The 15,245-nt window shown below is 38.0% G+C and overlaps 1 protein-coding gene across 2 annotated transcripts; it reads right to left on the bottom strand.

Moving 5' to 3' along the window:
* Positions 1-1,749: 1,749 nt before the first annotated feature.
* FBXO43 (F-box protein 43) lies at positions 1,750-14,897 on the bottom strand. Of its 2 annotated transcripts, XM_007123350.3 has the most exons (6): positions 14,741-14,897; positions 12,730-12,828; positions 8,998-10,484; positions 6,439-6,541; positions 2,197-2,400; positions 1,750-2,091 (listed from the first exon to the last, which is right to left on the bottom strand). In XM_007123350.3, the coding sequence occupies exons 2-6, from the start codon at positions 12,730-12,732 to the stop codon at positions 1,843-1,845; spliced, it is 2,046 nt and encodes a 681-aa protein (XP_007123412.2). In that variant the 5' UTR covers positions 12,733-12,828; positions 14,741-14,897; the 3' UTR covers positions 1,750-1,842. The 2 variants fall into 2 exon arrangements, with proteins under 2 accessions (XP_007123412.2, XP_007123413.2); XM_007123351.3 differs by lacking the exons at positions 2,197-2,400; positions 14,741-14,897 and having other exon boundaries at positions 12,730-13,254.
* Between the last annotated feature and the right edge of the window lie 348 nt (positions 14,898-15,245).

The following is a 15,245-nucleotide window of genomic DNA, read 5'->3' as shown; positions in this document are numbered from 1 at the left end:
TAGTTAAAGAAATATACTCAGAATCAATAAGTGACTTGCATAAGGGCACAGCTAGTAAGTAGTTCAGGATACCAACCCAGGCTTTTTGATTCCTGACCTAGTATTCCTTGCATTACACCCTAACTAGTTATAGAAAAATCAGCTAAAAGAATGAGTAGACCAAACAAATCTATTGATTAGATTACATGTTTAAAATCAATTTAAGAAATCAGTTAGATTCTACTTTTTCATGTAATCAAGGTTTAATCAATGAAATCAAGCATTAAAAATTAACAAATTATTAGGATAGCGTTATAATGGTTTACTTGGATAAAAAGTTAACACTGGTAGCACTAAAAAAAATCCACTCATTCAATAAATATTTACTGAGCACCTGCTACTTGCCTGGTACCAGGCTAGGTGTTAGGGATACAACAGTATTTAAATCAAATATGACAGGCCTTCACAGAGCTTACAGTCTCATGGGGAAAGAAAATTAAACAAGTTAAGCAAAGTGAACTAAGTGCCACGACAGAGGAAGCACAGGATGCTATTGGAACACATGGCTAGGGTAGCTGCACCAGCCAGTTACTATAATACATAATAATTTACAACAATTAGAATAATGATGATTATTTTCTGGATATCTGGAGACTTTAATAAATTTATTCATGAATACCATATGATTTTCTTCCAGTTAACCTACCTACCTCTTGACCTCATCGCAGATGTAAAACCTACCAATAAGAAGCTTGGAATTAGCTTCACTCATTAACTTTTGAATTTCTACTCTGATCTTTTGTCTTCAGAAAGCTTTATTTTTATTATAAACTCATTTAAATATGTGGTATTAAGTCCTTACACTATTTCACTCATATTGACTTTATTACAATACTCATCCCAATTTAAAGCCAGAAATTTTTTTTTAAATGAACTTCCATCATTTAACAGTTCCTTCAGTAGAGAGGAACACATGTAGATTATTGATTTCTAAAACTAAATGTGGTAAAATCTTCTTTTTCACCACCAGAGTGAAATAAAATACTACATTCTTAATGGACTGAGTAACCATAAGATGACAAATGTGACACACTGAGAGGGCAATGTGATTGCAATACATAAAACAATAACAAAGTGCCTCCTCATGGACCAGAGATAGGATTCCAGATTTCTACATTGCACTACTGACAATTTCATGTGTAACAAGGTAAAGGAAACTTACGTGTGACTTATGGGTGTTTACTACCTAAGACTCTCATGGTGAATAACCACATATATCTAATAATTTACTTTTCACATCTTCTTAGTTATCAATATTAAGTAAATTTTACTTAACCAGAAGTCTGCCCAAATATGACATTAACTAAATTAAGAGAAAGATTGAGATTATAGAGTAAATTCAACAGAACTTCTGAAAACATTTTATTTATATTTCATTTCAGTCAAATATTCAAAGATTTTGAAATCTATAAGGCCATCTATCTCAAGTCCAGAATTTTTAATACTATTTGGAAAACTACTTTTGAAAAGTAAGCGAAGAACATTTCAACACATAGTGATGAAATGCACAATTTTTAAATGTTACATGAAACAGTTAAATACATATATATAACACTGAAAATTCTTTATTTAAAAACATTAAATTATTAAAATGAGTAAAAATGGCATTGTAAAATAAGATTTTTTCAAAGCTCACTACTTTAAAGAAAACATACAATGACATGGATCACAATATATACAAAGTAGGAAATAAATCATCATCTGTCATTGATGGGAAGACTTGCATGCTTTCAAAATATTCATAATTTTAAGCCAAACAATATGTTGCTTAGAGGGAATGCTTCTTTTATATTTGAAGTCTCTTTAGAGGCGTTTTAAATTCCGCTTACTCTGGGCACTTCCTGGAAGAGCATCTTTTCTATTTCTTGGCTTTGCTGCTCCTCTACTACATTCTTCAGACCCATGATAAGCACACAAACATAACACACAAAAGTCAAAACCACAGGCTGTGCTGCTACATAGTCCCCTTTTCTTATAAGGCTGGTACTTAGCAGGGGATTGGCACCTTGGGCAAGGTTTTAATGCTTCATCAATAAAAAGTGTTTTGGCAACCTGTAGTAAAAGCACACAAACTAAATCTTCCATTTTCGCATAGAGAATTGCTTTATTTCAAACTCTGTAAATATTTACTTCTAATAACTTATGATAAATACTCACCTTAACATATTCTTCCTGTTTACTACTTAAGTGGGTAACAGAAGAACTCGCTATAGGTGTCAAAACTTCTCCCCAAGGAGAAAATGTTGAAACTTGTTCTTTCTGAAAACCTGGTGTCCTAGCCTGTGCTTGCACAGATCTTAAAGCTGATCGATTTAAAAGATGGAGCCGAGTGGCAGCATCATCAACATTTAATATAGCCCCCTGTGGTAAAAGACAAGAGGGGTCAACACTGTAATATCAAAAGTTCCAGGACAGCTTTCTGATGCACATGTATTTAAATGTTTGGAAGTGGTTTTACACTAGAGGAATTTTCTCCCTAAACCTTTCCTTTTTAGAAAAAAGGGGGAAAAAAAAAAAGACACCTCTCATCTAGCATTTAAAAGTCAAAGAAAAAGAAACAGAAAAAATTAAGACAATAAATGCTAGCTTTAAGTTTGCATGCTTGGTTATTTTTCTGTTTAGACCATGGGTTTGCAAACTTTTCCTGAAAAGGACCAGATAGTTGCAAGCTACTTAATTGTTGTTTTAGCAAACACAGCTATGGAGATATGTAAATGAAAGAGCAGGGCTGTGTTCCAATAAAACTTACTTTAAAAACACAGGTGATGGACAGGAGTTGGCCCACAGATCAGAGTTTACCAAGTCCCCTTTTAGGCCAAGGTGTAAGAGGAGGTGAATCAAAGCTTACTATGGGACATCATGGAATTCTTTGAAGGTTTCTTACCTTAGCCACATGTCAGAAAAATAATGGGCCTGGTTAGACCATGAAACCCAATTTGTTTGGCTGGTTTTTACAAATACCAGATACTTGCAATACTTGATTAATTTTTACACTTGAGTTTAAACAGCTTTGATATTTTAAAAGGAGAAAAAAATGTCTCTTATTTGAACTGGATTTCCACATTACTCAAATATTTAGCCAAGAAATATTTTCAATGAATAATCCTTATAGCCTTCTATTTTGTTAAAGTTGGGAATGAGAAAAAAATAGTAAGTTTTTTTTTAACAAATTGGCATTTGTAACCAATTATCAAAATAAAATGTACTACAGGTGAATTTCCTCAAGTGTCCAACTATAATTGTGTTTCCTCTCCCTTGACAGTCTCTTTTTGCCAGAGTTGGCTCCTAAATGGGGAGAGTTAAAAATACGAGAAATGACAGTAGGATAAGTATAGGAATGAAGTTAGCTGGCCATGAAAAATTATGCCATTAACAGTTTAACAACATATGCATAAGTGTAATGGATGAATATTGGTTTTCAGAAATTAGAATGAATACAGTTGAACTTATTCAAGGACTCAATACATCTCTTTATGTTACACTTTGTAAATGATTTGCAGCCTAAGCTAGAAGCGTATGACACAAGAGCATACTAAAAGAAGACACCCATTGGATTTCGATGCAGCTGGCAAACACAGTGATGCTGCATGCACCAAAAAATGAATAGAGATATGTTGTCGAAGCAAACTTCATCCACAGAAGAAATATTCATTCATTTAACAAATATTCATAAAACATCTACTAGGTGTCAAGTGAATAAAACAGTCTAATCCCTGCCCTCTTGGGGCTTAAAATGTGTGCTACTATCTCTGAACAGTATAAGGTCAAGCAGTCAACAAAGGCACGCATTCGTGAGCACCAACATTTTTCAAAATATAGTCACCATCACGTTACCAGAAAATATTTAAATGTGACAGGGGAGTCACCTTACTGATGTTCATTTCCATGATTATAAGAAAACAGTGAATACTACAATAAATTAAGAAATTCAATGGAAAAAGTGTGATATTCTGATTTTAATGGTCATTCTCACGGCTACAAAGCAAACAGATTAAATAGAGATCCCGTCACACGTAGCTGGTGTGTGCGTTTTATTTTTTATATATAAAGGGCTTTCAGTGACACTATACAAGTATGAGGAAAACCACCAAACAACTTCGTTTTATAATTTTTCTGTTTTGGTTAATGATATACATTAGGATAGATCAGGTAGAAAGCAACCAGTCCATTTCAGAAGAGGAGGGCAAAAGGCATCTGGAAGGACGTCTCTGAGGAAAAGAGGGAACAGGTAGAATACCTGGTACATTCAGAGTTAGAGGAGATTTCCAGTTCTGGTGGATAACAGGAGATGAGTCAGGGATCTGTATAGAGAAACACTAAGCAAAAAAAAAAAAAAAAATAAGAAGAAGAAGAAGAAAAGAAAGAAAGAAAGAAAGAAAGAAACTGGGCAATTATTAACTCTGAGGAAAAAAGTTATAAGAAAAAAGGTATAACAGGTATAATCATATTGTACTACATGTTACAGCTGTCAAAAAGTCATAAGAATCTCAATGCAGTCTAAATAATGTCAGCACCTAATTCTAATTCGCTCCCAAACGATGGTGTAGTTACATTCATAAGATAGGAGAAAGGACTTCAGAGGGAGAGGTGGGTAGATAGGTAGTGGTGAGAGGTTAGAGATCTAACCTAGTCCCTCTACAGAAAAAAACAAAAGAAGAAGTAGCAGTAAAGGCATGCCATTCAGAAATATGGAGGTAAATATCAAAAGGAACAACTAAAAAGTGATTGCCTCGATGGGGCAAGAATTAAGAGTAGGGAGGGATCAAGAATCAAGAGTAGGAAGGGCAGGAGAATATGTGCTTTTTTATAAGCCTTAAAGTGCAATTTGATGTTTTGAACCATGTACTTGTGTCTACTGAAAAAAAAATTTAAAGCAAATCAGAATAAAGGAAAATAAGTAAGGAAAAAAGTACAGTCCTTTAAGAAACAAAGTTAAAAAAAAATGGTGGCTAGGATATGAGGGTAGAATGCTTTATCTAGAACTACCTGAAGGCTTACCAATACAACATGTTTCTTCCACATAGGATGTAAAGAGTACATGGAGCTAAAAGTTTAATATTAATGGGTACTTGCTTAAAAATGTGTTTTTGGTCTGTCCTTAGCATGTAGGGAGCCACTCTAAAAAGACATGTTAAGAAGGAAATTTATATCTTCAGTATTATAAGCTCCCAGAGCCAGCAGCTGCAGCAGTAGCCAGGAGCCGTGAGTCAGTCGTGAAGGATTATCATAGGTGAGAAGGTAAAACGTTTCTTCAAATAAAATAGAAAGTCAATACTTTAGTTAATAGCAGTCCCTAATATTTCCTTGGAATGAGAAACCCCCCAATCTCTATCTAGGTGTTCATATTAGTTTATGCCATGCTTCATCTCAGTTATTATATTTCACCAAATTATAAATTTACTTAAGTTATTAAACACTTATTACTAGAACAAGAATAAGAAAGTTAATTCTCAGAGTTTCTTTTGGTATTGATGCCTAAGAAAGGTCTAAAAGTTGAATATACAGTAAATATGGGTGCCAGAGTCATCAGATGCCTGTTATACAAAGTAGTATCCCCAGAAAGAATTAATCAGCTTCTGTAAAACTTTTCTTGTAACTTCAAAGCTGGACCTCAAATCTTCAAGAGAGCACAAGTTTATGATGTTTTACAAGTACTAATCTGCCATGCTTACTCACCTCCAGGCCTCCATATATGCTATTCCCTCTGCTGAAACACCTTCCCTGTCTAACTCATTATTCAGCTCTCAGCTGAGATGCATTTTTTTTCCTCCTCTTGATCCCCACTCCTTCTAAATGTTCAATAGAGAGAACTCTGGGCTTCTTCTAACACACCTGTACTGTAATCACCTGTTTATAACAGTATCACCCACAGGGTATGAGCGCCAAGAAAGCAAGGGATCATGTCACAAATGTTCACATTGTAATCTGAGCAACTGCATGTAGTATCTACTCAAAAGACCGGATGGGAAAATGCTATAAGGATGTCTAACTATGAATAGGGTCCAGCATATCCTATTCAAATTGTATTCAAATACTGCTAACAGCATACACACTTAACAACAAAACCCAGTAAGATGTTCTTGATGTCAGTCAGGCTACTCCACTGATGCACTGGGTAGAGACGGAGTCTGGGAAAAATAGTTTATGAGTGCATGAGTTCCCTGGTGGCCTAGTGGTTAGGATTCCAGGCTTTTACTGCCGTGGCCCAGGCTCAATCCCTGAGATTCCACAAGCCACAAGGCACGGCCAAAAACAAAAAAAGAGTTTATGAGTCAATATTGGTAAATGGAAAGGTTAAAAGATAGCAAGATAGCAGGAAAACCAAATGAGGTTGTCCAGCCATATGGGATTATTAGATATTTATACAAATCCATTTTAGAATAGTATTATATACATTACCTCAGAATCTGTTTTCAGTTGTGTGATATGAAATTTCCTCCTCTGGTTTGCTTTTTTATCTTGAATAATAATTTCACGCCAATTTCTGCTCACTTTCCAAACACTGTAACAAAAAGATCAGTCCTTATATTGTATATATTCCACAGAATTAATATTTTTCACACATGACAATAAGAAAAATTCATTTTAAAGATTTTGGATAGTTTATTTAAAGCTAAAATTTTACATTAAAAATATGACTTGATCTGCATAGTTGTGAAAGAATACCTATTAAAATATGCCAGCATCATATTGACAGATTACCATCTCATAAATGGTTAAGGAAAAAACAAAGTTTCATATAAACCCAAATGAGTCCACTGCGAGGCTAATTAAGAGGATTTAACTTAAACATGACACTAAGATTAAAAATTTGGAACATGACATGCAGCAAATGATTATCAACCGTAGTGCAAGAGATTCTATAAATTTCTCCTATTATTGTATTTAACAAATTTCTGTCACTTTGATTAAATAAACACAAAAGCAATCAATCCTTTATTGGAAGTACTAAGTGCCAAATACAGTTGATCCCTGAACAACATGGGTTTGAATTCTGTGGATCCACTTACAGGTGGATTTTTTCAATAGTAAATACTACACAGACTGGTTGGTTGAATCCAGGGATGCTGAACCGCAGACACAGAGGAAACTCAGATATGGAGAGCTGACTATAAATTATACAAAGATTTTAGACTGCATGGCAGAGGGTCAGTGCCCCTAATCTCTGGCTGTTCAAGGGTCAGCTGTAATAAATATTATTATGGGTAGCACTACAAAGTTCCTATTTTATAAACCAAAGTTTATGAGACTAAAGCAGCTAAAGAAAAACAATTTATGTCTAGTGATTGCTTATTTATCAATAACTTTGACTATATTAATTATTAAAGAAAAGCTAATCCTGCAACTGTTAATATGGTCTTTTTTATTACTTTAATTTAACAAATCACTCAAAGTGAATGAGGTCAGGAGAAGGTTATGGAGGGCCCCAGGTTATAGTTGAGTTGTCAACACTACTATTCTTCCAGTTACCGTGGCCACTTCAATTGCCATTGCCTCTCCTTAAGCCGATACATGTACCTTATATCAGATAGATGGAGAGATATAGGCAGAAAGTCAGTCATTAATGGGGAAGAAATGAAATACACGTTTGGGTATTTGCCTCAGCTATTTCAACTGACCATAATTTCTCATATTACCAAGAATAAGCACTGCCAAGATTATACATGCACTCTGCAATACAAATATTATAAGTCTAGAGGGATGGCAGCAAAGGCATTTATTGAAATATGACTGAATATCATTTGTTCCTACAAGCGAGCACCGAAAAGAGTCACCCAAGTTTTAATTTTAATTGGTCTGTATCCAAATACTCCAGCATATAAAAGTAAAATTCCTATGTCGCAGCCATCTCCTTATTTTTTTAAACAAATAATTTATCTCATTTGAATTTTTTTTTTTTTTTTTTTTTTTGCGGTACGCGGGCCTCTCACTGTTGTGGCCTCTCCCGTTTCGGAGCACAGGCTCCGGACCCGCAGGCCCAGCGGCCATGGCTCACGGGCCCAGCCGCTCCGCGGCATTTGGGATCCTCCCGGACCGGGGCACGAACCCGTGTCCCCTGAATCGGCAGGCGGACTCTCAACCACTGCACCACCAGGGAAGCCCTCATTTGAACATTTTTTAAAGGCACATGTATGTAGGCCATTAATCTGCTTATCATCCTACTTGGGTTACACCATAGACATTGCTGATCAAGGCTATTCTGAAAGCACTTAAACCTTAATAAGAGTTTTGGGAAAATATGGGCTTAGAAATCAGAGGGCTCAGCTGTAGACCTGGATCTGTTTCTGTCTCCCTGAGTGACCACTGGCAGATCACTTCTCTGGAGCTCAGTTTTCTCATCTGCAAAATACATGATAGGACTAGACATTTCAGAAGACTTCCAGCTATGAGATTCTACAATTCTCTACAATAGTCTACACTTAATTTATGGGGAAAAGGTGAAGAAGGGTTTTAATAGAAGCAGGGGCCATAAAAGAGTAAGGATTCTATGAACCCAACTCTTCACATATACCTATGGAAAAAGAGGCTCACTAACTCTCTTGCATGTCCTCCCCCAACCATGATCTTGCAAAAATCCTGTTCCACATGGCTTCCCTCCTTCCTGGTCACGGCATTCCCAAGGGGCTTGTCTTCCGATAGTCCTGCACTTCGCAAAATTGCCAATATAAACACAGTCTCTCTTTAGTCTTGTAACTCTAGTTCCTACCCTCAATACTGCTATATATGTGACTTAGTTTTTCTTTACTTATGAAGCAACATTCAATATACTGAAATTTCTGTGAAATTTCTGACACTGAAGAATTTCACTAAACCACCTTTGATAAAATCTAAAGTAACCAAGATAGAGATGATAAAACAAAATTTCAAAAGAAGTACTCAACTAACAGAAAAGCTTTCCAACTTAAAAAAAAAGTGATAAAATGCAGTTTTATTTCAGAAAAAAAAAATATTTCTTACCTGCATAGGCTTTCTGCAGCCAAGGATTCTAAAACCATAGCAAGAACATGCTTTAAATTTCTGTATTTTAATTCTGTTAAGATGTCCAGTTTTTCTATACCCATTTTCTTGCCAATCAGTCCTGCAAGTACACGCTGTAGTACAGCTATTTTCCCCCCGTCCCTTTCTTCTAACAATTCACGTGCACCGCTTTGCTGGAATCTTTTCCTTTTGCTTTTCATAAAGAGCTCATGCACTAACTGCAAGGCTGGGGTCTTTGATAAATTCTTAAAGCTTAAACTCAAATCCCCACTTTTATTGTCACTGCTTGGCTGACTCTCTGAGATGTCTGAAGTAGCCACTGGTGTTGATTCAGAGCCAGAGAGGTTGGGCTGCTTTTCTTCTTCTGTCTCAGATTGTGAGCCTTGCTCCCTAAGGGTGGACAGTCTTCTTAATCTTCCAAGACGCCTTGACCTTTTTACTGTGTTCCTGACTTTGAGAGTTCCCTTATGTTTCTGAAGCAGTTCTTGGAAAGAGCCCTCTTGGTCAGCGAGGGAATCTTCTGATTTATCCAAGCAAAGTGAGTTAAAACCACTGTCTTCAGGTGTTGAAATATGGCGTCTCACTTCACCTAAAGGAGAAAGCCTTTGACTTGCATTAAATTTAACATTTGCTACAAGATTACTTATTGGAGTCACAAATATGTCCTCATCTGTTCCACAAGTTGTTTCACTGACCGAAGAGCCCAGAAGTTCAGGATATGTATTCTCATCATTAATACATAGACTGCTGTCACTAAAGTCATGTGTGATAGAGTCTTTAAAACTATTGCCTTGAATTGGAGATATACATTCAACTTCAAATAGGCTACAGTTATCTTTGGAATCATCAACTGTGGACGTCTTCTGTTGAGAAAAATTAAGTCTCAATTTTTGACTGCTGGAAGTCGCTTCTTCTGTTTTCAAAGTGCTAGTAACTAAAGAACTAAAATTATTTTGCCTTGGGAAACCTGAAGCACTGCTTAGAATATTGTTTTCTAAATTGGGAACTTGGCTTGTACTACTTTCGAGAGAACTATTTTGTGATTCAAAGTCCGTCTTTACAAGAGAGAAAGATACGTCCAATCTTCTGCGCAGTAAAAATTTTTTTCCACTAACTTTAGGAGTTTCACAAAGGTCTGGGGTTTTATCCTTTTCCTTCCTGGGGAAGACAAATCTCTTTCTTTGAGTGGGAGACTCTAAACTATGTGTTAAGGCCAGACTTGAAGTTTCAGGATGTTCATGGATTAATGTTGAGCCTCTTTCTTTCTTTCCAAACGATTCTTTATCTGTATTATCAAAGCTGCACGATTTTAACAGCTCACTGTAGCCACTATCTTGAAATGAAGATGTGGAACAAAAGTCTCCAAAGCTGGACGACTTGACACTGACAATAGGAGAGTCCACCTCATTTCCTGCTTCAGTGCCAGCTTGACCTGAATGCCTTTCTGACATCTTCAAAATCTGTTTCTACAAAGTGAAAACAAATTTTATTCTTGCTTTGAAATGAACAGTCTCGCAGCTTACACCAAAATACATTACTTGTTATGAGCACAAATAATAATGGAAAATTGTATGGCAATAAAAAAGTTACTTTAAAAAACAAATCTACTCTACACTATACTCATGTGTCTCTTATTTAAAACAATGTTTTAACATCATGAAGACCAAAATCTCCAGGAAATAAATATTTACAGATTACCTGACTAAGCATAGTCTAGGCACCATGCACAAATATTTTCTTGAACTACACTTGAGAAAAAAATAAATCTCATGGCATCATTTATAGGTGATTTTATTACTTTATGACTTTTACAGCGCTAAAGTACATTATTGTAGTTTTAATATTCTAGCTTATTTGTGCTGACCTATATTTCGTCAGTTGGATATTTCCTTTCTAGGTTTTGTGATGTAAATAAAGCTGCTTAAAAAAAACTATATGCTGATTTTTAAACATGTCTTTGGGAAATGTGTCAAGTAAGTGCTGCCACTAGACTAAACTGCAATATGGCTAAACAACTCTAGGATAATGTCATTTATACTTGTAACACGGGCCTGTCTCAGAAACTCAGTCCTCCTGACCATTCACAAGGTCTAAATTGCCAGACTTTCACCTTTGCAAAGACTCTTTGGCTCACTAATAAATTACTAACACATTCTTGAGTTAGCCAAAATGAACCCCTGCCCCACAGATACATGGCCATCTCAAACCTGGCAAGTTATCCTCATTCATGCCTCATCTTCTAAATATTTTCTATTTGGGGGAAACCCACCCTTTATAATATTCTTAAAATTGCAAATAAAGAATTCAAGTATGTTCCTTAAAGAATAAATGTGATTCAGTAATTATATTTGTAAGGAATTATATTTGTAATTATATTTGACACTAGGAAATACTTTACTCTTTTTTTTTTGTAAGGAAACACTTTACTCTTTCACCTTTTCAACGCTATCATTGCCTTCCTTCTTTATGGAAACTTGAATTACATCTTAGCTCAAAGTATAAGAAGAAAAGATAAGAAAGTTATCATAGCATATATTTCTGCAGACTATTCAAGGGACACTAATAAAATTGTAATTCTTTCAAAGTTTTCTCCAGGCCAAGTACACGATTCTTCTCTATTAAAAAGATCCTGGGAAGATATATTTTAGTTGAGTATAATGGGAAAGGAAGTCATTTATGCTTAAGTTACATCAGTTAAATATGTAAATGAATGAGCTTAAAAAAAAGTGCTACAATAACCACAAAACCAAATAGTTTCTTTATGGTGTAATGATCATTAGGAGATCATTATTACTGGGCAAAGTATCTAGGTGTTTTTCAGTCTTTAAAACCTATATTCCGTTTTGGTAAATCTCACACATGTTCTCTTCTGATTTTGATTTAGATTCCCTCAGATTGTGACAATCACTGCTCTCTTCCGTACATGCTTACCAGCCAAAATTATCAAACTTTGCTTTCTATAATTCATATTATATTTTAAAACAATTTTTGTTTTCAAAATATAAAGTTAATATGATAGAATGTGTTTTCAAATTACACATCCATCCACGAATATTTCCCCTCTCTGAGAATCACTCTATTAAGTAACAGTTTTCACTCACATCGTTTGGTAAAGTTAGGTCCGAGCCTTTTTTTTTAAGTTACAACAAATGTAACTATTCTGCTACTTCACCACTAGGTGTCTCACCATGCTAGAATTTGGGAATCCGAGAGGCAAATTGTTAGAAACAAAAGTTAGGGGTGCAGAGATCATCCTCTCCCTGCTAAAAACCATAAACCGGTTGCTTTAAACATACAAAAAACTTCCTAATTTTTTCTGTTCATCTACACATTTGAAGTTGCTTCCACCGTGCTTTCTCTGATGTCATTTTTTTCATCTTTCATCATTTTCAACCCAAGACATTGGTCTCAAACAAAATGTGGTTATTCAGACTTTAAATTTAAAATTATTTATGCAAAATCGTGGAACGCCTGATGACTTGTTCAATTTTACTGATTCAACAGTTCACTGATGAATCAAACAAGCCTCTTCAATATTCGTTTTTTAAAACCAGACTCCTGATAAGGATTGAGAACACTTATCTCTATAGCGCTCTTAAAAAAGCACTGATTAACTCAATGAAGTACTTACAATATGATAACAAATTAGAACCAAATTTCCTTCATTTGTTAAAGTGTAAAATCTTACCATCAATAAAAAAAAAATCTTACCATCAGTAAAGCTTGAGTTCTTAGACGTCAACGTTATGCAGGCTTCCAAAAAAGGAAATTTCTCACTTTGCCTTTAAAATTCGTGCCAAAGTAATGCCACTTAAAGAGAAAATTTTAATTTGAACAATTCATTGAAACGTGCAGTAGCACGATACCGGCTAAAATTTGGATACGTGAAGTACATGCTACAGGGATTAGTTCTAACACTTGAAAAGGCCTAAATCATTTTGAATTTCCTCCAGCTTTCCGGACAACAGTAATTTTAATATCTTTGTTTTCTCCAGCTAGCCTTGGAACGGAGGAAACTTCCCAAATTGGGGTTTCTGAGATGCAGTGTAAGCTGCAGCGCGGTCATCTCCTCCGCCAGGAGCAGTCGGCGGGTGGGTGGTTAACGGTCTCCGCAAGGCGTCAATAGGGCCTCTCGTCCCTCCGCGGACCCTCCCCAGGCCAGGCTGTCGGAGGGAGGCCCGGCCTGGCCCCAGGGCCCAGGAAGCCACCGACGGGCTGAGGGTGGGTGGGCGTCTCCTGGAGCGGAGCAGAGCGAGGGGAAAATGAACGGCGTCGGGGCGCCTCTCTAGTCCCGGCACCTGGGAAGCAGAGTGAAAGCGGGCGCGGGCCCGGGGACGCCCGGAGGCCGGCCAGCCCGCACACACCTGGCGTCCCCCGCTCCCGCCCACCTGGACACCCGGGGCGGCCGCATCCACAGGTTCGACGGGCGGGCGAGGACCGAGGCGGCTGCCGCTGGAGCGCAGGGGAGGAGCCGCGGCCTCGCCTCCAGCGACGCCAGGCTATGGCAACCCCCACGCCAGCTTCGCGTGGGGCCGCCGCGTTTCCCTCCTTCGGTTTGAACGGCCCGCCCTGAGTAACCGCTGCGCGCCGCCCCGCGCCGCCCCTTCCTCTCGCTCCGCGGCGCCCCCGCCGGCGGCCCCGTGACCCGCAGGCCCCCAGCCCAGACTCCGCCCGAGGAAATCTGTACTCGGTTTCCCATCCGTCCATGCCCACACCCCTCCGAGGCTCCATGAGGGCTTCCTAATTCGATAGGCTCTTCCCCTCCCCATTTTAACTTTGGGGAACACTGTACAGAAAGGTTAATAGGTCCTACAGTGGGATGCTATTAAAAATAATGTAGGAAAACATTCACTTGAAAATGTTTCCGGAGATGAAATCAAGCGTGAAAAGCAGGTTACAAACCGAATGACTCATTTTAGGTTAGAAGTACAGCTATACACAGGATAAGGTCTGAAAGGGTTGACTAACTTGGTTACGGCATCTCTAGACATCATTACGCTTGTTTTTTTAGGCATCTAAAAAGGGATGTTTTATGTGCCAGGCTCCATCCTTCTGCTCTTGGCAACTTCTTCCTAATCTCTTTTTTCTGGCTTCTTTTCCTCTGCTTACTCCCTAAATGGGCGTCCTGCCCAACATTTTTCTTACGTTACCATTCTGTGCTTACGTAATTCTCATTCAGAGTTAAAAGCATTACTTTAAAGCCAGTAACAGCCACTGCTACCACTCTCCTCCGACAGAACATTTCTCCATTTGGATGCCCCACAGTTATCCTAAATGCCATATATCCAAAATCAAACTCACTAACAATGATCAAGCTCTGACTATGTGCCAATTATTGGGCTAGGTACTGGGAATACAAAGATTGAATGGCGCAGTTACTGCCCTGAAGGGCTCACTGGTGTAAGTGCTATAGTAGAGGAATGGTAGTAACACAAAAGAAAAGGGATCAACTAAATCTACAGCGGAAAAGTGGGCAGAGCTACCTTTATATATACTGTGATATGAGGTGAATTTTGAAGGAAGGGTAGCATCTTTAAAGACAGAAAACAGGTGATTCTAAACTTGAAACAAAATGTACCAGCAGGTAAATTGAAACAGTTGGGCACATTAGAGAAACTACAAATAATTTGTTACAGCTGGAAACTAAGACTGGTTTGAGGAAAGGGCAAAGAAAATTCTTGACAAGGGGAAGAAGCCAAGCCGTGGAGAGTTTTGGATGCACCTTAAGAGTCTGAAGTTTATCCTACGCGCGAGCTTTCTCTAGTTGTGGTGAGCTGGGGCTACTTTTCGTTGCAGTGCGCAGGCTTCTCATTGCGGTGGCTTCTCTTGTTGCAGAGCACAGGCTCTAGACACGCGGGCTTCAGTAGTTGTGGCACGTGGGCTCAGTAGTTGTGGCTCGTAGGTTCTAGAGCGCAGACTCAGTAGTTGTGGCACATGGGCTTAGCTGCTCCGCAACATGTGGGATCTCCCCAGACCAGGGCTCGAACCCCTGTCCCCCACTGGCAGGCAGATTCTTAACCGCTGTGCCCCCAGGGAAGTCCCAGGCAATGTAGGACATTTTAGAAGGACCACTCTGGTGGCAGAATGGAAGACAGAAGGAAGAGAGGTGAGGGTGGCTTAGGAAGCTACTGCATTACTCTGGAAGATAATGGGGGTGGAGAAGAACTTACACCTGAGTCAGTTGGCAGGATCAACTGCATGCAGCAGGGGGTGAGGAGCAAAGAGTA

This window comes from Physeter macrocephalus, chromosome 15 (assembly GCF_002837175.3).
Source record: "Physeter macrocephalus isolate SW-GA chromosome 15, ASM283717v5, whole genome shotgun sequence".
Taxonomy (NCBI): Eukaryota; Metazoa; Chordata; class Mammalia; order Artiodactyla; family Physeteridae; genus Physeter; species Physeter macrocephalus.
The sequence above is the reverse complement of the archived record's forward strand: the minus strand, read 5'-3'. Positions and strand labels throughout refer to the sequence as shown.

Excerpts from the sequence above, each read along its gene's own strand:
- FBXO43 (XM_007123350.3), bottom strand. Across the intron at positions 6,542-8,997 it reads GCTGCAGAAAGCCTATGCAG|TGTTTGGAAAGTGAGCAGAA; the intron begins GTAAGAAATATT and ends TTTTTGTTACAG. Across the intron at positions 2,092-2,196 it reads AACAGGAAGAATATGTTAAG|GTTGCCAAAACACTTTTTAT; the intron begins GTGAGTATTTAT and ends CTTTTACTACAG.